Source organism: Carcharodon carcharias, chromosome 27 (assembly GCF_017639515.1).
Source record: "Carcharodon carcharias isolate sCarCar2 chromosome 27, sCarCar2.pri, whole genome shotgun sequence".
Lineage (NCBI taxonomy): Eukaryota > Metazoa > Chordata > Chondrichthyes > Lamniformes > Lamnidae > Carcharodon > Carcharodon carcharias.
Window position 1 is genome coordinate 9,785,642 of NC_054493.1, and position 22,104 is coordinate 9,807,745.

A 22,104-nucleotide genomic window follows, 5' to 3' on the forward strand; every position below is an offset into this window, starting at 1 on the left:
CATTTCTGGCAGGTCTTTCTTTTCCTCAAACACCTTCAGGAGTTTGACACAAGCTGCCACATGCTTGAAGGTCACATCAAAGAAACCAGTGCTGGGGAAATCCTGGAGAGAGTAGATATCCGCAGCCTCAAAACCACACAGCTTGAATAGGATCCTCTTTGTGAAGAAGGTCCTATCCATTCCTGTTCCTTGCTCGCTGCCCTTCACCATGACTCGGATGGTGTTAGGTACCCCATGGTAAGGGGTTTGACTGGTTATAGCCATTGCTCTTTCCCTGGCAGAAACACGATGAAGGTCTCTCCCCTGCCAGGTAAGTATCTCCTTGTTCTAATGGTTAAATTCCCTGTTTACCCAGTTATTCCTCAAAGTCAGCCCTTGAATTGTGTGTCCATTGTTCATCGTGTTCCCACATTTCAGTAACAAATATTGAAATATTTGTCTACACCCACAGCGTTTCATCTGTTTTAAGTCACAAATAGAAAGGTCCAGTTTTCTCCGGGAGTTTGAGACAAAACAACTTTCAAGATGATGCAGAGTTTCAGCCAATGAGGGACATCCGGGCCCAGCCCCGCCCCTCATTCATTCCGATTGGTTGGAGGGCCAGCCGCTCCCTCTCCGTCCTCCAGCCCCGCCCAATGTGCCTATTGATGATGGGCATTGTGAGCTGGAGCATGCGCATTGTTGACGATGGTGGTGACTGAAGCGGCTGTGGGTCAAGAGGGAGGAAAGGAGCCAGCAGGTGGGTTGAGAGGCTTCATAAACACCTCGTGTAAGCCTCACGCCCGGAATACGAAGCTTGGGCACAGTATTTGAAAGGACAACAGCTTCTCGGGCTTTTCTCCGAGACAGGCCCGGGTTAATGGCCGCCACCTTTATCCGGAAGAATACGCAGCCGGGGCGCCTGCGGAGACGAAGAGGGAATTGGGAGTTATGGGCTCAGCCCCGCCCCTCATTCAGTCCGATTGGAGGAGCAACAGCTCTCTTTCGGTCCGACAGCCCCATCCCTTCTTCCTATTGGTCCGTACCTGCCGTCAATCACTGCCCAGGCATTGTGAGCTGGAGTAACCGTTATGAATAATTATCAGCTCCTGGTTTGCAGCTGCGGGGCTTCTCCCTCCCGGGAACAGGCCCAGGTTAACGGCCGCCATCCTGGGTCAGCGAGTGGAGGATGGTTCACATCAGAGGATGGGGGAGGGGGACAATGATTTGAGCCCAAAGTGTAACCTCTTATTTAATGAGGATCTTATCTGTGGGAAGGAAGGAAGGAAGGAAGGAAACCCTGGGAGGTGGGCGGGGAAGATTCAGAAACACCCGCTGGAGGCCCCAAACCCCCAATAAGAACCTGTAGGTCCCGCGTTTGTAGCTCCGGGACTTTTACTTTCCTGGTGAAGCAACAGAGAGTGGGCGGGGCTTCAGGGTCCCAGTGACCAGGAGAGAAAATGATCGATTCACTGATTATATTCTCACTCTCCACACAGGGATTTGAGAACAGAACCCAGCAAGAGTACAGGGAGGGATAAAACTGGGGGTGAGGAAAGGAATGGTGGAGATGGTATGAGGGGTTTGGCAGGATGACCATATCACATGGAGAAAATTGAGGGATAGCCTGCCATGGGAGTCCATACGAATGGGTGGGGGTTTGTTGGGTGGGTGCCGCCTGAGGCGGGGGGTGATGTGGTAAATTGGCTGCCAGAGCTGTTGGAGCACAGAAACAGTGGGGGACAGGGTTCTGTATGGGAAGTGACCAGAACCATAGAACACTACAGCACAGAAAAACAGGCCATTTGGCCCTTCTAGTCTGTGCCAAAATATTATTCCGCTAGTCCCATTGACTGGTCCAATTTAAGAACAAACAGTGTTCCGGCACCAGGAAGACCAGAATAACTGACTCAAATACGGGACAATTCTGTAAAATACTGTACGGTTGGTCACTCTGGGATTTGGATTTCAGCACGGTAGGAGGGAGAGCGTGTGGGATGAGGATTTGCAGGAACATGAGAGGAAAACATGTTACATAGAAACAAGACTTGTCTGTCCTGTATTTACAGTGATGAGTTTTCTAGTTCCTTTTCTAGAATATTAGAACAGATGGATTTACAGACAGGAGGCTCAAACCGAACATCACAGCATAAACTGACAGAGTCACTCGATTCATCAGGAGCTGAAGATCATCAGCCTGTCAATATGGATGGAGAAATGTTTGCCTGTTCAGTCTGTGGGGAAATGTTTCAAACATCAGTGTGACTGGAAAATCACCAAGACACACATTCACCTGAGTGAGAGTGTTCCAGTAAACTGACTGTGGAAAGTGCTTTAACCATTTACACAGCCTGAAAAAACTTCACACCATTCATAATGGGGATAAACTGTACATGTGTTCTGTGTGTCTGGACAAGGCTTCAACTGATCGTTGAACCTTAAGAGACACAAAGACAGCAGCACTATGGAGAAACCATGGAAATGTGAGGACTGTGGTAAAGGATTCCATTCTTCATTTCGGCTGGAAATCCATCAGCGCATTCACACACGGGAGAATGTGTTCAACTATTCTGTGTGTGGGAAGGGATTCACTCGGTCATCCGGCCTTCAGTCACACCAGCGGGTTCACATTGAGAAGAAGCCATTCAGTTGCACAACCTGAGGACACAGCTTCAAGTCTTCATCCATCCTCACTGAACACCAACGGATTCACACGGGTGGAAGACCATTCACTTGCTTCGTGTGTGGAAAGGGATTCACTCAGGTAATCTCCCTCCAGTCACACCATCAAACGAAGGAGAATCCATTCAGCTGTACTTCCTGTGGAAAGAGTTTCAGGCAATCAACCAACCTCAACGAACACCAATGAACACTGGGGAGAAGCTGTTCACCTGCTCCGTGTGTGGGAAGGGATTCCCTTGGTCATCCCAACTGCTGACACATCAGTGAGTTCACACTGGGGACAGACCATTCACCTGTTTCTTGTGTGGGGCGGGATTCACTCAGTCACAACACCTGCTGAGACACGAACGAGTTCACAAGTGATTACAATGGTTGGACTCTGCTGTTGTTGCTGCTGTTAATCACACCCAGGATCGATAGTCTGACAATATTAGGTTTGTTTTTGCTGATATTCACAACCTTATAACTAGCTGGAGTTTAATATTCTGGAGATGTCACCGACTTTCGGGGTTGCAATGTCCCTTTTGAAAGCACAATTTGTGATCTTTCCCCTTAATACAAGAACTCTTCTCAATTACAAATTTACAATAAAATTATGAACTGTTACTTCAATCCTAAATTGATATTTGATGCGAAATCCATAATTTGGTGTCAGAAAAGTTCCACTTTTTACATCTCTGGTTATAAAGTGCTGATTAATCCTTGCTAACAATTCTTACTGACTTGCACATTCTTCAGTGACACCTTCATCATGAGATTAAATTAATAAGGAACATTAAACAAAGCTGTAAATACTTTACATGCACATCAATAAAAGCTTCATCAATCAACATTGATATTGATGAAGTTTGGAAGTCGCTGAGTTCCATCATTTCTGACACAGCAGCAGCAACATTTGGTAAAGGTGGAACCCACAACAAAGGCTGGTTTGAGACCTATTCAGCAGAGATGACATCTGTCATTGAAGCAAAAAGCAAAGCCAACCTGATGCACAACATAAACCCAACAGCTAGAACACTGCATAACTTGAAAGTAGTCAAGACAGTCATGTAAAAGACAGGGAGATCCTGTGCAAATAAATAGTGGATCAGCCTATATTAAGAAATCCAAAGTGCCTGTGACCAGTGGAATGTGCTATGTATGATGGGATCAAGAAGGTGCTTGGTCCGACCATCACCAAAGTTGACCCCTGAAATCATGGATGGTGACGTACTCACTGACAGAAGTAAACAAATGTCCCAGTGGGTTGAACATTACTGTGAGCTGTGCTCCTGTGAGACGTACATCTCTCAGTCTCCGTTTGACTCTCCTGCAGCTTCCCATCATGGTTGAGTTGGATGAGGAACCCACATCATTTGAGTTTGAAAAGGCCAATTATAGCTTAGCAAGCAGTAAATCACCCAACAAGGAAAGAGTTCTAACCAAACTGCTCAGGCACAGGAAATGCCAGATATTGTGACCACCTCCTTCTCTGAAAAGACGGATCTGTTCCGCAAGATATGCATGATGCAAAACTCATCACAATATACAAAAACAATGGTGACAGAGGAGATTGCAGCAACTACAGGGGTATTTCATTCCTTAGCATCACAGGGAAGACCTTCACTGCGGTCATGCTTCAACACTTTAACTTTTTGCAGACTGAGTGTACCCAGAAGCAAAGTGCAGTTTCTGTGCTGGCGGATCTACAGTGGACATGATCTTCTCCATACACCAGCTACAAGAGAAGCATACCATTGGGATTTAAAATACTGCCAGCTTCTGTGCTGAGAAAAGTGAAATGTTACAATTACTGATGAAATTAAACTTTTTAGCATTAATCACAATTTGCTTGTAGAATTATCAAAGGCACTGAAAAGTTGGATTCCTTAAAGATAAGCTTCAGCCTTGAAATTATGAGCTGGAGTTGATAAGCCGTGGGAAGCTCCACCCTCTTTGACTCTTTCTGGTCTAAGAAGGTTGAAACTTCAATGCTAACTTATTTAGTTTAATTTTTCTTCAGTTATATTAGACTCATTTTGAAAGGCGTGTGTGAAACCTCAACTCATCTCTGTTAGTTCAGTTTGGAAATGCAAGTCAGATGACCTGAAACAGAGCACCATTATCTTGGAGGTGTTCCAGGGAGCAGGAAGCAGGACTTGGGACAAGGACAGGGAGAAGCTCCCAAACCAGGGAGGGGTTCCAAAAGGTAGTTCCAGGTAAGGAATAAAGAGAGAGGACAGGAATAGGTCCCCTTGAATGAGGTAAAGGAAAGGAGCAGAGAAATAGGGTCAGAGTTAAAGTAGGAGCTGCAGTGAACAGACTTATAGTGAAGTGAGCTTGAGAGAAGCCCTGAAGATCCGAGAAGGCAGCTGAAGGTCGGTGACTCCATGCTGTGGGCTGTTGGGTACCTCTTTGAAGCAGTGGTGTTCTGCTTGGCACAGCCGAAGATCTGAAATTGTGCTTGGAATGTGATGCTTGAGTGTGCTTGAGAATCCAGGGGAAAGGAATCTCAGGAGAGATTGAAACCCTGTGAGGTGGGCCATTGTTGAAACTGCCCGAGTCGGAATGACTTTTGGAAAGAATTCCAAGGCAAGATCTTCAGATGTGGAGATCGGAAACCCTCATGAGAAAGACAAAGTTTCTGTGGGATTGGTTGTCTCACAATATGACAAACGTCTGGGTGGGTTGTTGAGAAATCCATGGAATCTGCTTTGGTTGCATCTGTCATTGAGTGTTCAGAGTGTGTCAGAGAGAGGACAGGAACACTGAACCACGACTAACACTTCATCAGTACTCTAGATTATTTCAGTTCTTGTACATTCAGTTACTCTCATGGACAAGTGTAAGATTTTAGTCCAGGAGTCACAGATTACCCAAAATGGGGGTCGAGGTCGTAGGTGATTTTAAAGCATTTTAGATATGTTTAGATATGACACATCAGTTAAATAGGCAGAAAAAACATACGACCCATAACAGGTGAGAACGGTTTACTGGTCCCTGATTGGACAAATGGATGTGGATAAGCAAGGGGGGAATTCTGATCTCTGTGGCTGGAGGTGGCAGTCTCCTCGGAATGGTTTACTGGTCCCGGATCAGGGGGATCCTGATCTCTGTGGCTGGAGGTGACAGTCTCCTCGGAATGGTTTACTGGTCTCAGATCAGGGGTATCCTGATCTCCGTGGCTGGAGGTGGCAGTCTCTTCCTTTCTCGGTTTCTTTGAGCCAAAGTGTTCAGCCGAAGCCAGCATGGATCACTGAGAAGTTCTTTCTTCTCTGAAGTAATTTCCCTCTTGAAAGGCTGTTTATATACATTATTTCTGGGGGTCTTTTGTCAATCACTTATTCAATTATCAAGGGATAGATTTTCTAGTTAATCCCTCCTATTTCCATTCGAAATCCTTGAAGTCATTTAGTGGCTCATCACTTTCTAGGGCATCCTGTTAACCTTTACTTAGACAGTTGGTTTACACATGGGTCATGAGATCACCCATCCCTACCCTTCACTGACCCGATCAAGTTTGTCTTGTTTCAGGGTCTGTGCTGGAGACATGTCCTTGGCAGAGATAACAGGCCTCACTGTCCTGTGTTTGTCAACCCAGGAAGCTTTCTTCATTAAGTGAGAAAGCGAGAGAGAGAGCTATTCCTACAAGCAGTAAATTTCTTTAAAAATTACATGGTTATTGGACAATGATTTCTTCCACATCCCCCCACCTGGAGAAGGAAATATCCTTATTGACTTTTCACAAACAGATTTCTGGCTAATCCAGCTATTTCTAAGCTAAGAGCTTGTTTTCATAATTTCATGATTACATACCATCAATAACATACTAAAACTACTAGAATTATCAGAATCAGCAACACAAACCCTTGTGCTGCCAACAAGAATAAATGTAAAAACTATATCCAGTAAATATGATAGCTATCAATTTCGATTCATCTTCCCCACCTGCAGAAAATCTCACACAATTCTAAATTATTGGCTTGTCGAAAATACATATGGTTCAAACAAAAGTTCATGCATGGAATTTAAAGATTTTCCAGCTCTTTCTTCACCTGCATCCACCTGGTGGATGTTTTCCAACTGATTCTGGACTTTCTTCAATTCAATTTGGCCTTTTTGAACCTCTTTAGAAAGCCTATAGAGATACATTTGTAATTCCCATCATACCCTTCCACAAGCCCCAGGATATCTCTCACCCCTGGCGTGCCCATGTTCTCTGTTAGTCTAACTGTCCATCCTTCCCTGTAATATGTTAATGTCATTGTATACTCCTGGCTTCACTTCGGAATTTCCCCATTCACATTTAACTAAGACTGTTACTTCTCATGCCTAGGACCTTGACCACCGTAATCTTGCTCCTAACACTCCTTGTAAGATTTAGGTCTGGGAGTCACAGATTACCCGAAAAAGGGGGTCGAGCTCAGAAGTGATTTGAAAGTAGTTTATTGAGAAGTAACAGTTTAAATATGATCAATGAGCTAAATAGACAGGAAAACAGATGACCCGTGACAGGTCAGAATGGTTGACCAGTCCCGGAGGACAAACGGACGGATGATGCAGAGTGAGTGCTGGTCTCTGTAGCTGGTGGCTGCAATCTCCTTTGAACGGTTTACTGGTGTGAGCCAGAGTGTGGGTGCTGGGCTGAAGCCAGTACGAGTCACTTTGAAATCTTTTTGCTTTCGAGAGCCTGTTTTAACCTTCAGACAGACAGTTGGTTTAAATATGGGTCATGAGATTCAATTGTATCAGGGTTAGAAATGTCTTGTTTCAGGAAATGTGCTTGAGGCCTCCTTGAAAGAGATAACCGGCCTGTCCTGTGTTTGTCATCCAGTAAGCTGCTATGGAAGCTTCCTTCATAAGAGAGAGTGAGTGAACAATTTTGATAATATTCCATAAATTTCTGAAGATTTCATAAGTTTATTAGATGGCGATTTCTTAGTCCATTACTTGGATTGGACATTTTCCCATTTCCATGCCAAGGGGATTTCTGTACCAGACAGGAGGGGTAACATCTGGGTACTCTCAATTCTCCAAATCCCATTCCCCTTCTTTCTGGTGGATAATGGAGGTGTCACTGTGTGTAATGTGCAAGTCAGTAAGAATTGTAAACAGGGATTAATCAGCACTTTCTAAATGGAGATGTTAATCAGTGGAACCTTTCAGACACTGAATTGTAGAGTTCGTACCAAAGATCAATTTAGGATTGAAGAAAAAGTTCATGATCTTGTTGTAAACTAATTTCTGATGAGTGTCACAGAGTTGTGGGGAAAGATCAGACAGCAGTTCTTAAAGGGACACTGCCGCCTTGAGAACACAATCAGCTATAGATTCAGCATATTAGACTCCAGCCCAGTTACAGAGATTACTAACATCAGCAGAGATAAACCCCAGCTGTCACAATGAACATGGTTCAATCCTGGATATGATTAATAGCAGCAATAACATTAGAATCCAATCTGTGCAGTCACTTGTGAAGTCGCTGATGCCTCACCAGGTGAGAGGAACAAGTGAATCCCTTCCCACAATGGGAGCAGATGAATGGCCTCTCTCCTGTGTGAACTCGCAGGTGCACACTGAGATTACTTGAATGCTTGAAGCTCTTTCCACAGGAAGTGCAGCTGAATGGTTTCTCCTCAGTGTGAACTCGCTGGTGTGACACCAGATTGGATGAATTAATAAATCCCTTCCCACACACGGAGCAGGTGAATGGCCTCTCCCCAGTGTGAACTCGCTGGTGTAATGCTAGGTTAGCTGACTCAGTGAATCCCTTCCCACACACGGAGCAGATGAATGGCCTCTCCCCGGTGTGAACTCGCTGGTGTGAGATGAGGATGGTTGAAAGACTGAAGGTCTTTCCACAATAAGAGCAAATGAATGGTTTTTCCTCACTGTGAACGTGCTGGTGTCTCAGAAGGTTGGAAGAATTAACAAATCTCTTCCCACACACGGAGCAGGTGAATGGCCTCTCCCCTGTATGAACTCGCTGGTGTAATGCTAGGCTGTATGACTGAGTGAATCCCTTCCCACACTCAGAGCAGGTGAATGGTCTCTCCCCAGTGTGAGTGCGTCGATGAGTTTCCAGCTTGGAGGGGGTAGTGAATGCCTGCAAACAGTCCCCACATTTCCATGGTTTCTCCATGGTGTTTGATGATCAGATGAAGCCTTTTTCACATACACAACAGTTCCTCCCCATTGTAAATGATGCAATTTTTTTTTCCAGTTGTGTAACCAGTTAAAGCTCTTTCCACAGTCAGTGCACTGGAATACTCTCACTCTGGTGTGTGTGTGTGTCTCGGTGTTTTTCCAGTCACACTGATGTTTGAAACCTTTTCCCACGGACAAACATTTCTCCTTACAGATTCAGGGGCTGATGATATTCAGGTCCTGATGAATCAAGTGACTGTCAGATCTTGATGTGATGTTCGATTCAAATTATGTGTCTACAAATTCTCCCCTTCTAATATCCTGTAAAAGGGATTTACACAAGTCATCTCTGTCAGGAGAGGATAGAAATTCAGAACAGACAATTCAAGTTTCAATGGAACATTTTTTTCCTCTCTTATTCCTCAAAGCTGCAGAACCCCATCCCACACACTCTCCCTTCTCCCTGGGCTGAAATCCAGATAAAGTATTGGATAATTCTTTCTGTATCCTTTTAACAAATTTGTACAACTAGAGATAACAATATGTTTGATAATTCACTTCATTCATTATTCATGTTAGAAGATTAATCTGAAACACTTTGACTGACCATACAGAATAACACTAAGATAAAAGCAAAAAACTGCGGATGCTGGAAATCCAAAACAAAAACAAAAATACCGAGAAAAACTCAGCACTTCTCTTTGTCCTTTTCTCTATGACATCTTTTGGCAATCTCCACCTATCACTGGCCCTCTATCCAGCTCTACCTGTCCCACCCCCCACCACCTCACCCTTAAACCAGCTTATATTTCACCTCTTTTCTATTTTTCCTTAGTTCTGATGAAGAGTCATTCAGACTCAAAACGTTAACTGTATTCCTCTCCGCAGATGCTGTCAGACCTGCTGAGTTTTTCCAGGTGTTTTTGTTTTGATACAGAATAACACATTAGCCTTGTGTCCAGAACTTACTGTGTGGAGATTTAATGAGCAACGTGAAGGTGGTTTCTCCAGCCCTGGTCGCCGTGTTTTGTTCCCTCAGCCCCAAGCTCTGGAATTCCCTCCCTACATCTCTCCGTCTCTACCTCACTTTCCTCCTTTCAGACACTTTTTAAAACCTCCCTCTTTGACCAAGCTTTTGGTCACCTGCCCTCATATCTCCTCATGTGTCTCGGTGTCGCAGTTTGTTTTATAGTTTTCCTGTGAAATGCACTGGGATGGTTCCTGATGCTAAAGGCTCTATATAAACAGAAGTTGTTGTTGTTGTTGACTGTAACCCTGCTTTACAACAACCCATTGATTTCACAACGAACTCTCTCTTTGATTTTTTTGCCTCCTGCTGGTTTGCTGCCTCTATAAAGATACCGGCCGTTAACTCAGGCCTGTCGCCGGGAGAAGCCGCGGCTGTTTCCCCCGCTCCATACAAACGCGGGACCAGAAGCTTCTTTTTCAGGTTTGGGGCCGACAAGCCTCGCTTCAGCTACACCATTAGCACTGCGCATGCTTCAACTCACAAAGCCCGGTGATTGATGGCAGGTCCGGACCAACAGCAAGAGGGGGCAGGACAGGAGGCTCGAGAGTCCGCGACCGGCCTTCCACCAATCGGAGTGAATGAGGGGCGGGGCTCATCACGGATCTCCCTCATTGGCTGAAACTCTGCATCATTTTGAAAGCTGAGTGGTCATAAATTCCAGCCGGAAACTGGACTTTTTCCTCGCGGTGACAGGCCCGGGCGCAGCGGGCTCACTGGCCGCCATTTTGCAAGTGGGTTAAAAACAAAAAAACTGCGGATGCTGGAAATCCAAAACAAAAACAGAATTACCTGGAAAAACTCAGCAGGTCTGGCAGCATCGGCGGAGAAGAAAAGAGTTGACGTTTCGAGTCCTCATGACCCTTCGACAGAACTTGAGTTCGAGTCCAAGAAAGAGTTGAAATATAAGCTGGTTTAAGATGTGTGTGTAGGGGGCGGAGAGATAGAGAGAGAGAGAGAGAGAGAGGTGGGGGGGGGGGGGGTGGGTGGCGGGGTGTGGTTGTAGGGACAAACAAGCAGTGATAGAAGCAGATCATCAAAAGATGTCAACGACAATAGTACAATAGAACACATAGGTGTTAAAGTTGGTGATATTATCTAAACGAATGTGCTAATTAAGAATGGATGGTAGGGCACTCAAGCTATAGCTCTAGTGGGTTTTTTTTAATTTTTTTTAAAATAATGGAAATGGGTGGGAATAAAAATAAAAAATAAAAAAACCCCACTAGAGCTATACCTTGAGTGCCCTACCATCCATTCTTAATTAGCACATTCGTTTAGATAATATCACCAACTTTAACTTTAACACCTATGTGTTCTATTGTACTATTGTCGTTGACATCTTTTGATCTATTACTGCTTGTTTGTCCCTACAACCACACCCCCCCCCCTCTCTCTCTCTCTCCGCCCCCCACACACACACCTTAAACCAGCTTATATTTAAACTCTTTCTTCTTGCAAGTGGGAATCAGGGCGGATCAGGGAGGCGGAGGCGGGGCTTCCTTCCCGGTGACAGGTCCGGGTTACCCGGGCAACCGGCCGCCGCCATCTTGTGCTGAGGGTTTTCCATCCGGGTCTTTAGTGAAGGACAATGAGCTGGAGTCAGTTTGAAAACTGTTCAGAGGAAGGTCTGAAATCAGATTTACGTCCAGATACCTGTAAGGACAATAAAGTTTACATCAATTATGTGTTTAAAATGAAATCAGAATGCTGGAAATACTCAGTTCTGAAGAAGAATCATTTTGGATTGGAAATATTAAATCTGTTTCTCTCTCTTCATAGAAGCTGCCAAACCTGCTGAGGATTTCCAGAACTTTCTGTTTTTATTTCAGATTTCCAGAATCCACAGTATTTTACTAAAATTATGTTTTTCTAAAAATTTGTTGCATGACTAGTTAAGAGTAAAATAATTGTTACAATTTAAATGTACAAATCATTTATTATTTATATTTATTTGTGTAACTGAGACTTGGCTGTTCAGGAACAATGTCAGAAATCACCTCACAGAAAATATAGTGGAAATCTGGAATTCTGTTGTGATTTTGTCAATTTTTAAAAAAATGATTAATGGGATGTGGGCGTCGTTGGCTGGCTCAGCGTTTAATGTTCATCCTTATTTGCAGTTAAGAAGGTGGTAGTGAGCTGCCTTCTTGAACCGCTGCAGTCCATGTGGTGTAGGTGCACCCACAGTGCTTTTGGAGAGGAAGTTCCAGGATTTTGACCCAGCGACAGTGAAGGAACTGGATATATTTCCAAGTCAGGATTGTGAGTGGCTTGGAGGGGAATTTCCAGGTGCTGGTGTCCCATGTGTCTGCTGCCCTTGTCCTTCTACATCACAGCAGCCATGAGTTTGGAAGGTGCTGCTGTGAAAGAGTCTTGGTGAGTTCCTGCAGTGCATCTTCTGGATGGTACACACTGCTGCCATGGTTCATTGGTGGTGGAGGGAATGAATATTTGTGGATGGAGTGGCAATCAAGCGGGCTGCTTTGTCCTGGATGGTGTCAAGCTTCTTGAGTGTTGTGGGAGCTACACTCATCCAGGCAAGTGGGGAGTATTCCATCACACTCCTGACTTGTGCTTAGTATATGGTGGACAGGCTTTGGGGAGTCGGGAAGTAACTTACTCACCACAGGATTCCTAGCCTCTGACCTGCTCTTGTAGCCACAGTATTTATATGGATAGTCGAATTCAGTTTCTGTCAATGGTAACCCCCAGAATATTAATAGTGGGGGATTCAGCGATGGTAATGCCATTGAATGTCAAGTCTTGATGGTTAGATTCTCTCCTGTTAGAGATGGTCATTGCCTGGCACTTCTGTGACGCAAATGTGATTTGCCACATGTCAGCCCAAGCCTGGATATTATCCAGGTCTTGCTGCATTTGGACATGGACTGCTTCAGTATCTGAGCTGTCGTGAATGGTGCTGAACATTGTGCAATCGTCAGCGAACATCCCCACCTCTGACCTCATGATAGAAAGAAGGTCATTGATGAAGCAACTGAAGATGGTTAGGCCTAGCTCACTACCCTGAAGAATTCCTGTAGTGATGTCCTGGAGCTGAGATGATGGACCTCCAACAACCTCAGCCATCTTCCTTTGTGCTAGGTATTGAAAATTGAAAAACTGAGATTGCTGGATGTTTATGAGGCAAGGATATTAACGGTTATGGAATCAATGCGGTTTGGATTTAACATACAGATAAAGCATCTGCACCCTGGAGCTCAATGTCTGAGGTTGGACTGATTCTGTTTTTGTTTTGAAGGCGGTGTAGGTTTCCTGTCTGTTCTTTAGATTATCTCCACGCTTGTGGGTAATTTGCTCAAGGTGAGATGCAGAGAGGAAAATGGAGAATGGGTTTGGCGCAATGACACAGTCTTGTCTGACCCCAGCTTCACTGAGATAGGATCTCTGGTGGTTCCGTTGATGAGGATCACGGGTTTCATGTCATTGTGGAGTAGGCGGAGGATGGTGATAAAGTTCTGAGGGCAGCCGAGATTGAGGAGAATACTGCATAAAACTTCACGTTTGAAAGTGTAAAAGACTTCTGTCAGGTTGAAAAAGGGCAAGTACAGCAATTGGTGCTGTTCCTTGGATTTTTCGTGGGTTTGCTGACCAGTAAAGATTATGTCTGTGGTGCCTCTCGATTGGGGAAAACTGCACTGTGAATCTGGAAGGAGCTCTTTGGCCACTAAGAGAAAGTGGTTGAGGAGGATCCTTGTAATGATTTTCCCTGTGGCAGGCAGCAGGGAGATTCCTCTGTAATTACTGCATTCGGACTTGTCCCTCTTCTTGAATACAGCCACAATCAGAGTGTCCCAGAGATCCCCCGGCAGGCATCCTTCTTCCCAGTAAGGAATATCAGATTGTCCAGCCAGCAGCGTAACTTCGCCATGTTTCAGAATTTTATCCGGGATTCCATCTGCTCGAGATCTTGTTGTTTTTCAGCTGTCAAATAACTTTTTCATTTTCATCCTGGACTGTGGTAGCACCGAGACTGAGCCGGATGGGGTATTGAGGAATGGAGTTGAAGACATTCAAGTCAACAACAGGGCCTTGGTTGAGGAGTTCTCCATAATGTTCTCTCCAGTGAGTACTGACTGCCTCCCTCTCCTTGAAGAGGTTCCCTCCATGCTTGGCTCTTGGTGGGGTTGGCCCTTGAGTGCTTGGGTCGTAGATGGTCTTGACAGCGCTGTTGAAACCACGTATACAGGGGCAAGGTTGAGGCATCAGAAAGCACACAACCCACCAACACCTTATCTATCCAACGCTTCAATCACCACCTGCCCACATATGACAGAGTTTGCTGAATATGCCTTGGACTTATCTCTAAGCCAATTGAACGAGAATGGAAGCAAATCATCCTCAATCCTGAGGGACTGCTTAAGAAAGGGAGTCAGGATGAATCAGAGGGGTGGGTCTTTCTCGGTGACAGGCCCAGATCACCCAGGCAACCGGCCAGCATCTTGGGAGAGGCATTTTCAGCCGGCAGGGTGCATGCGTGACCATCTTCAAGAGGAAACAGACAGTGGGCAGAGCTTCAGGGTTCCAGTGACCAGGAGAGAAATGATTGACTGATTCACTTTACTGTGCACAGAAGGGTTGGAGCACTGAACCCAGTCAGAGTAGAGAGAGGGAGAAAACTGTGAGTGGAAGAAAGAGATGGTGGAGATGGTGAGATGGGTTTGGATTTCAGCCCAGGGAGGGGGGGAAGATTGTGTGGGCCGGGGATTTACAGCCTTGGGGAAAATTGTTCCATAGAAACTAGAATTGTCTGTTCTGAATTTCTGTCGTCTTCTTACAGTGACTCCATTTTCAAGCATTAGAATTGGAGTATTTACAGACAGGAAACTCCAACTTTCAAGATTTAACAGAGTCACTCGATTCATCAGGCCCTGAATTCCATCAGACTTTGAATGTGGAAGGAGAAAAGTTTGTCTACTCTGTCTGTGGCATGATTTCAAACATCAGTGTGACTGGAAAAGCGCTGGTATGAGTGCCCCAGGGAACTGAATGTGGAAAGAGCTTTAATCAGTTACAAGGCCTGAAAAAACATCGCACCATTCACAGTGGGGAGAAACTGTACACGTGTTCTGTGTGTAGACAAGTCTTCAACCTATCATCCAACCTGGAGAGACACAAGGACACCTGCACCACGGAGAAACCATGGAAATGTGGGGACTGTGGAAAGGGCTTCAGATCCCCGTCTGTGCTGGAAATTCATCGACGCAGTCACACCGGGGAGAGGCCGTTCACCTGCTCCGTATGTGGGAAGGGATTCACTCAGTTATCCAGCTTACATACCCACCAGCGAACTCACACTGGGGAGAGACCATTTAAATGCCCAGATTGCGGGATGTGCTTTAAAAATTCCGGGGAACTGAGGTCCCATCAACGTGTTCACACTGAAGAGAAACCGTTCATATGCTCTCACTGCGGAACTGGGTTCAGGCGATCATCTCAACTCACTGCGCACCAGCAAGTTCACACTGGGGAGAGACCATTCATTTGCTCTGAATGTGGGAAGGGATTCACTCAGTCAGCCCACCTGCTGACACACCAGCACACTCACACTAGGGAGAGGCCATTCATCTGCTCTGAGTGTGGGAAGGGATTTGCTCGGTCATTCACACTGCTGATACATCAGCGCACTCACACTGGGGAGAAGCCGTACACCTGCTCTGAGTGTGGGAAGGGATTCCGTGTGTCAACCACCCTGCTGACCCACCAGCGAATTCACACTGGGGAGAAGCCGTTCACCTGCTCTGAGTGTGGGAAGAGATTCATTCGGTCATCTCATTTGCACAGACATCGACGCACTCACAGTGGGGAGAGGCCATTCACCTGCTCTGTGTGTGGGAAGGGATTCACTCAGTCATCCCACTTGCGGAGACACCAGCAGGTTCACGAGTGACTGCAGGGGTTGGATTCTGCTGGTTCAGCTGCTGTGAATCACATCCAGGACTGAACGTGTAGTTCAATTCTGAGATATGTAAGAAATGTGTCCCAGCCGCTCTCTTCCATCATTCATAGCTCCTAGACATGGAAGAGAAGGTATCTTTACAATTGGGTTTAGAGTCAGGAAGAACAACGGTGAATACTGGAAACGTGCTGTCAAATCAGAGATTGGTGTAAAACTGATCTGTTCCTGACTGAAAGTGAAACGGCAGCTTTAGATTTCCAGTGAGTATGGTACGAGGATTGAAAATGTTTGTGTGACATTCCTGAGTCTACCAACGAAATGCAATAACAACAATAAGTTGCATTTATATCGAACCTTTAACATAGTAAAACATGTCAAGGTGCTTCACAGATGATCAAAAACTTGGTCAAAGAGGTAGATTTTTAGAAGTATTTTAAAGAAGGAGAGAGAGAGGTTTAGGGAGGGAATTCCAGAGCTCGGGACCTTTCAGGAGCTGAAATCACGGCCTCCAATGGTGGAGTGAAGGAAAGGGTCACAATTGGAGGAGCATAAGGAGCTCAGAGGGTTGTAGGGCTGGAGGAGGTTCCAGAGACTGTCTGTCATGGAGAGGGGTTGCCTCCATGTTGCTTCAAGCACGGCTCTGAAATAGGTCCATGCAGGTCATGACCACGGCCGTGCAGGAGATGTCTGCTGCCTTAAGCAGGATGACAGACACTGTATCTGTGACTTTACAACACGTCACTGATCTCCACCAAGCTGGTCTGCAGCAGAGTGGGAGGAATGATGTGACTCTAGTCCAGGAGAGGGATGATGGAGAAAGGAGACCTGGAAGTGGGAACTTTACTCAAAAGCGTTCCCAATGCTCACGCACTACCCCACCAAACACACGTACCCCCCAGGCAGTAGCCTACACACTGCCCCATCTCCCACCAGCTGAATCTGCCCCTGCACAGATACAGGTGGGTCAGTCTTTGCCGGGACCCTGAAGGGCTCTGAAACCCAGAGGGTGGAGACCACAAGCCTCTCGGCAGTGAGAGCAGGGATGTGAGCAGCCTGTCTCTCCCTCTGCTGAAACCACACAGGATGCACCATGTAGAAGCAATAGGAAGGGTCTGGGCTGGAAATTGTAATTCACCAAGGGTGCACAGGGGAGTTTGATAAAATATTAATTTCCTTTTTAAGTAATAGCACAGAAAATGTATTGATTGGAACCATTTCCAGCTCTTGTCCATTCTGACATCCCGAGGGCCAGCTCACCCTCTCACTGGGTTCATGTTGAATGTCAATCCGGGCTGGGAGCCATTGGGTGGATGTGCAATGGGTGGATGAGTGGGTGAAGGAATATTCAGTGAACGGGAGGTGGGGAGGGGGTTGGTGCTGCTGATGGGAAGTATTCATCCTGAAAGAGTCCCACCTGAAACAGTGACCATTCATTTATCACTTTGAAATGATTGAGCTGCTGTGTATTTCCCCATTTTTGTTCTTTTAGTTTTCCAGGATTTATGTATATGTTTTCTTTTTATTAAAACATTCTTGTTGTAACACTGAAATCCAGGGGATTTTAAATCTGTTAAAGTCAATCCCCATCGAGTACACAGGAGGACTCAACTGATGCTAACTTTTTCTGTTATCAATAAACAAAGATCTTACAAGATGTTTATATGAGGAATTGCTTTTCTCTGAGACCAGGGATGGCCAAACTATGTCCCAAAGTTCAGATTTGGGCCTTGAGCCTGGGCTATCGGGCCCACATACATGGAGCACCATTACTCAATGTCCTTCATCTCTAATCTAAATCACTCCACCATTACTGGCTGTGCCTTCAGCTGCCTGGGCCCTACGCTCTTGAATTTCCTCCCTAAACCTCTCCACCTTTCTACTTCACTTTCCTCCTTTAAGACACTCCTTATAACTGACCTCTTTAACCAAGCTTTTGGTCATCTGACCTAATATGTCCTTATGCTCCTGTGAAACTCCTTGGGATGTCTTATTATGTTAAAAGCTCAATATAAATATAAGTTGTTGTTGATGTTGTTGTCGCTCAGTCAGACCTGATCACTTACTGAGTGAGTGAGTCTGTATAAATGTAACTCAGATAGTCACAACTTGTTAGAATAGACCTGGGGAGAAGGAAGCTCTGAACTAACCACTGGACTTCCTGTTCTCCACAATTGGGAAAAGGTGATCCTTTCCATATATTCAAAATGACTAATAAAGTCATTAATGCTGATATGCTGTTGTGAGCTGCATTATTTGTTAGAATTAGAGTGAAGGAGTGGGTGCCTGAGTCACCAGTTTAATAACCTAGACCTTGGTGTACAGGGCACAGCTTCAAAGTTTGCAGATGATACAAAACTTGGAAGAATTGTGAACTGAGTGAAGAATTTCAAAAGGACATATATAAGTTGGTAGAACTATAGAAAAGTTACGGTGCAGAAAGAGACCATTCAGCTCGTTACATCTGCACCGACCAAAAAAAAGTAAAGAAACTAACTGCTTATTTTAATCCCACTTTCCAGCACCTGGTCCGTAGCGTTGCAGGTTACAGTGCTTCAGATGCAGATCCATGTACCTTATAAATGACTTGAGCTTTTCAGCCTCAACCACCAATTTAGGCAGTGAATTCCAGATGCCCACCACCCTCTGGGTGAAAATGATTTGCCTTATGTCCCCCTCTAACCTTTCTACCAATCACCTGAAATCTGTGCCCCCTGGTAATTGACCCCTCAGCTAGGGGAAACAAGTCTTTCCTGTCTACCCTATCTTGGCCCCTCATAATTTTGTACACCTCAACTAGGTCACCCCTTAGTCTCCTCTGTTCAAAGGAAAACAACCCTAGCCTATCCAATCTCTCCTCATAGCTGCAATTTTCAAGCCCTGGAAACATTCTTGTAAATCTCCTCTGTACTCTCTCCAGAGCATTTGTGTCCTTACTATAATGTGACCAGAACTGTACACAAAATTCCAGCTGTGGCCTAACCAACGCTTGATACAGTTTTACTATTACAGCCTGTTTTGGTGTTCAATAACTCACCCAATAAAGGAAAGCATTCCATATGCTCTCTTTACCACCATGTCCACCTGTCCTGCCAACTTCAAGGACCTAATGGACATGCACTCCAAGGTCTCTCAGTTCCTCAACCCCTCTCAATAACTTCCCATTTATTGAGAATTCCCTTGCTTTATTTGCCCACTCCAAATGCATTACCTCCAGCTCTTCAGGATTGAATTCCATTTGCCACTTCTCCGCCCGCTCGACCAAACCATTGATATCATTCTGGAGTCAACAGCTATCCTCTTCACTATCAACTACATAGCCATTTTTTATATCATATGCAAATTTCCCAATCATGCCTCCCACATTTCAGTCTAAATCATTAATATACACAACAAACAGCAAGGGCCCCAACACTGAGCCCTGTGGAACACCACAGGAAACCATTTTCCCTTCACAAAACCAGCCATTGACCATTACGCTTTGTTTCCTGTCACCTGAGCCAACTTTGGATCCAACCTGCCACCTTCCCCCGTATCCCATGAGATCTCACTTTCCTGACTAGTCGGCCATGTGGGACCTTGTCAAATGTCTTACTGAAATCCATGTAGACAACATCCACTGCACTATTCTCATCAATCCTCCTTGTCACTTCCTCAAAAAATTCTGTTAAGTTAGTAAGGCATGATCTCCCCCTAACAAAACCATGCTGACTATCCCTGATCAATCCGTGTCTTTCTAAGGGACAAGTTATCCTGTCTCTCAGAATTGTTTCTAATAATTTGCCCACCACAGAAGTCAGACTGACTGGCCTATAATTTTCTGGCCTATCCCTCGCACCCTTTTTAAATAGTGGTACAATGTTCACAGACCTCCAATTCTCTGGGACCTCGCCTATATCTAGTGAGGATTGGAAAATGATCTTCAGAACATCTGCTATTTCCTCCCTGGCTTCATTCAACAGCCTGGGATACAATCCATCTGGCTCTGGTGATATATCCGTCTTCAAGGCTGCCGGCCCCTCCAGTACTTCCTCTCTCACTATGCTTATTGTATCTAATAATTCACACTCCTCTTTAACTGGAATGTCTGTATCATCCCTCTCCTTAATGAAGACAAAGACAAAGTACTTGTTGAGAACCCTGCCCACACCATCTGTACCACAAGCTACCTTGTACATCTCTGATTGGCCCTAGCTTTTCCTTAGTTATTCTCTTGCTCTTAATGTACTGGTAAAACATATTAGGATTTTCTTTGATTTTACCTGCCAATATTTTTTTAAATCCTCTCTTTACTTTCCTAATTTCCATTTTTACTTCACCCCCGTACTTTCTATACTCCTCTAGGCTTCCTACAGTAAGTCTTTTGTGACTATCATAAGCTTTCTTTTTGTGCTTTATCTTGGCCTGTATTCTTCTGAACAACCAGGGAGATCTAGATTTGGCAGTACCACCCTTTTTCTTTGAAAGGACACGTCTACACTGTGCCCGTAGAATCTCGCCTTTGAATGCCTCCTACTGATTTGACAGTTTTTCCTTCTAATAGCCGTATCCAGTCCACTCTTGCCAGCTCACCTCTCAGCTTTGGAAAATTTGTCATCCCCTAATTTAGAACTTTTACTCCTGTTCTATCTTTGTCCTTTTCTGTAATGATGCTAAATCTAACCAGATTATGGTCACTATCTCCAAAGTGGTCCCCACTGCTACTTCATCCACTTGCCCAGCTTCATTTCTTAAGACTAATTCTAGAATTGCACCCAGTCTCACTGGGCTTGTTACGCGCTGGCCAGAAAGGTTCTCTTGAATGCAGTTCAAGAATTATGCGCCCTCTGTATCCTTCACACTGTGTTCCTATCCCAATTGATATTAGGGTAGTTGAAGTCCCCAACTATTACTGCCCTGTTGTTTTTGCACTCAGAAATGTGTCCACATATTTGCTCTTCTAACTCCCTTCCACAATTTGGAGGTTGATAGTACACTCCTCGCAGTGTGGCTGCCCTTTTTTATTTCTGAGGTCAACCCATATGGCCTCATTTGATGCTTCATTTAGTATAGCATCCCTCCTCACAGCTGTAATCGATCCTTTAATCGATAATGCTGCACCCCCAACTTCTTTATCCCCCTCCCTATCCTGCTTGAAAACTCTATATCCAGGTGTGTTGAGCTGCCATTTTTGCCCCTCCTTAAGCCAGATTTCCATTATACCAATGATATCATGCTGCCATGTGCCTACCTGTGCCCTCAGCTCATCGGCTTTATTTACTATGTTCCTTGCATTTACAAATACACATTTTAACACTGCCAAGTTCCTGTGCTGTACATTTTTTAACCTGTGCTGCTTCTGTCTTTCAGAGTCACTCATTAATTCTCCATCTCCTGTTCCCTGCTCTGAATTTTCCCTCAGGTTCCCATTCCCCTGCCAATCTAGTTTAAACCAAACCCGTCTGCCCCATCCCCTGCACTCCAACAGCACTAGCAAATCTCCTTGTGAGGATATTTGTCCCTGAATCACAGTGCAGAAGAGGCCCTTCGGCTCATCGAGTCTGCACCGACACATGAGAAACACCTGACCTACCTACCTAATCCCATTTACCAGCACTTGGCCCATAGCCTTGAATGTTATGACATGCCAAGTGCTCATCCAGGTACTTTTTAAAGCCTCCACCACCCTCCCAGGCAGTGCATTCCAGACCGTCACCACCCTCTGGGTAAAAAAGTTTTTCCTCACATCCCCCCTAAACCTCCTGCCCCTTAGCTTGAACTTATGCCCCCTTGTGACTGACCCTTCAACTAAGGGGAACAGCTGCTCCCTATCCACCTTGTCCATGCCCCTCATAATCTTGTACACCTCGATCAGGTCGCCCCTCAGTGTTCTCTGCTCCAACGAAAACAACCCAAGTCTATCCAACCTCTCTTCATAACATAAATGTTTCATCCCAGGCAACATCCTGGTGAATCTCCTCTGCACCCCCACCAGTGCAATCACATCCTTCTTATAATGTGGCGACCAGAACTGCACACAGTACTCCAGCTGTGACCTCACCAAGGTTCTATACAACTCCAACATGACCTCCCTACTTTTGTAATCTATGCCTTGATTGATAAAGGCAAGTGTCCCATATGCCTTTTTCACTGCCCCACTAACATGCCCCTGTGCCTTCAGAGATCTATGGACACAAACGCCAAGGTCCCTTTGTTCCTCAGAACTTCCTAGTGCCATGCCATTCAGTGAATACTTCCCTGTCAAATTACTCCTTCCAAAGTGTATCACCTCACACTTTTCAGGGTTAAATTCCATCTGCCACTTATCTGCCCATTTGACCATCCCGTCTATATCTTCCTGTACCCCAAGACACTCAACCTCACTGTTAACTAC

At 45.2% G+C, this 22,104-nt stretch overlaps 2 protein-coding genes and 1 long non-coding RNA gene across 3 annotated transcripts in view; 2 read left to right on the plus strand and 1 right to left on the minus strand.

The window, feature by feature from the left end:
• Positions 1-9,462, minus strand: part of LOC121270154 (zinc finger protein 665-like) — a 28,981-nt gene extending 19,519 nt beyond the window's left edge. Inside the window, exons 1-3 of the mRNA XM_041175462.1 lie at positions 8,112-9,462; positions 4,313-4,378; positions 781-901 (exon numbers count right to left, since the gene is read on the minus strand). Of these exons, the coding sequence (XP_041031396.1) occupies positions 781-901; positions 4,313-4,378; positions 8,112-8,782 (858 nt within the window). The 5' untranslated portion in view covers positions 8,783-9,462. The remainder of the gene's footprint in view (positions 1-780; positions 902-4,312; positions 4,379-8,111) is intronic.
• On the plus strand, positions 671-4,481 carry LOC121270232. The gene is made up of 2 exons (XR_005941500.1): positions 671-739; positions 2,049-4,481. It is a non-coding gene; the product is annotated as an uncharacterized LOC121270232 (long non-coding RNA).
• A 5,011-nt stretch (positions 9,463-14,473) lies between the features above and the next one.
• Positions 14,474-17,964, plus strand: LOC121270155 (zinc finger protein 239-like). The gene is made up of 2 exons (XM_041175463.1): positions 14,474-14,485; positions 14,817-17,964. The coding sequence occupies exons 1-2, from the start codon at positions 14,474-14,476 to the stop codon at positions 15,723-15,725; spliced, it is 921 nt and encodes a 306-aa protein (XP_041031397.1). The 3' UTR covers positions 15,726-17,964.
• Positions 17,965-22,104: the final 4,140 nt, after the last annotated feature.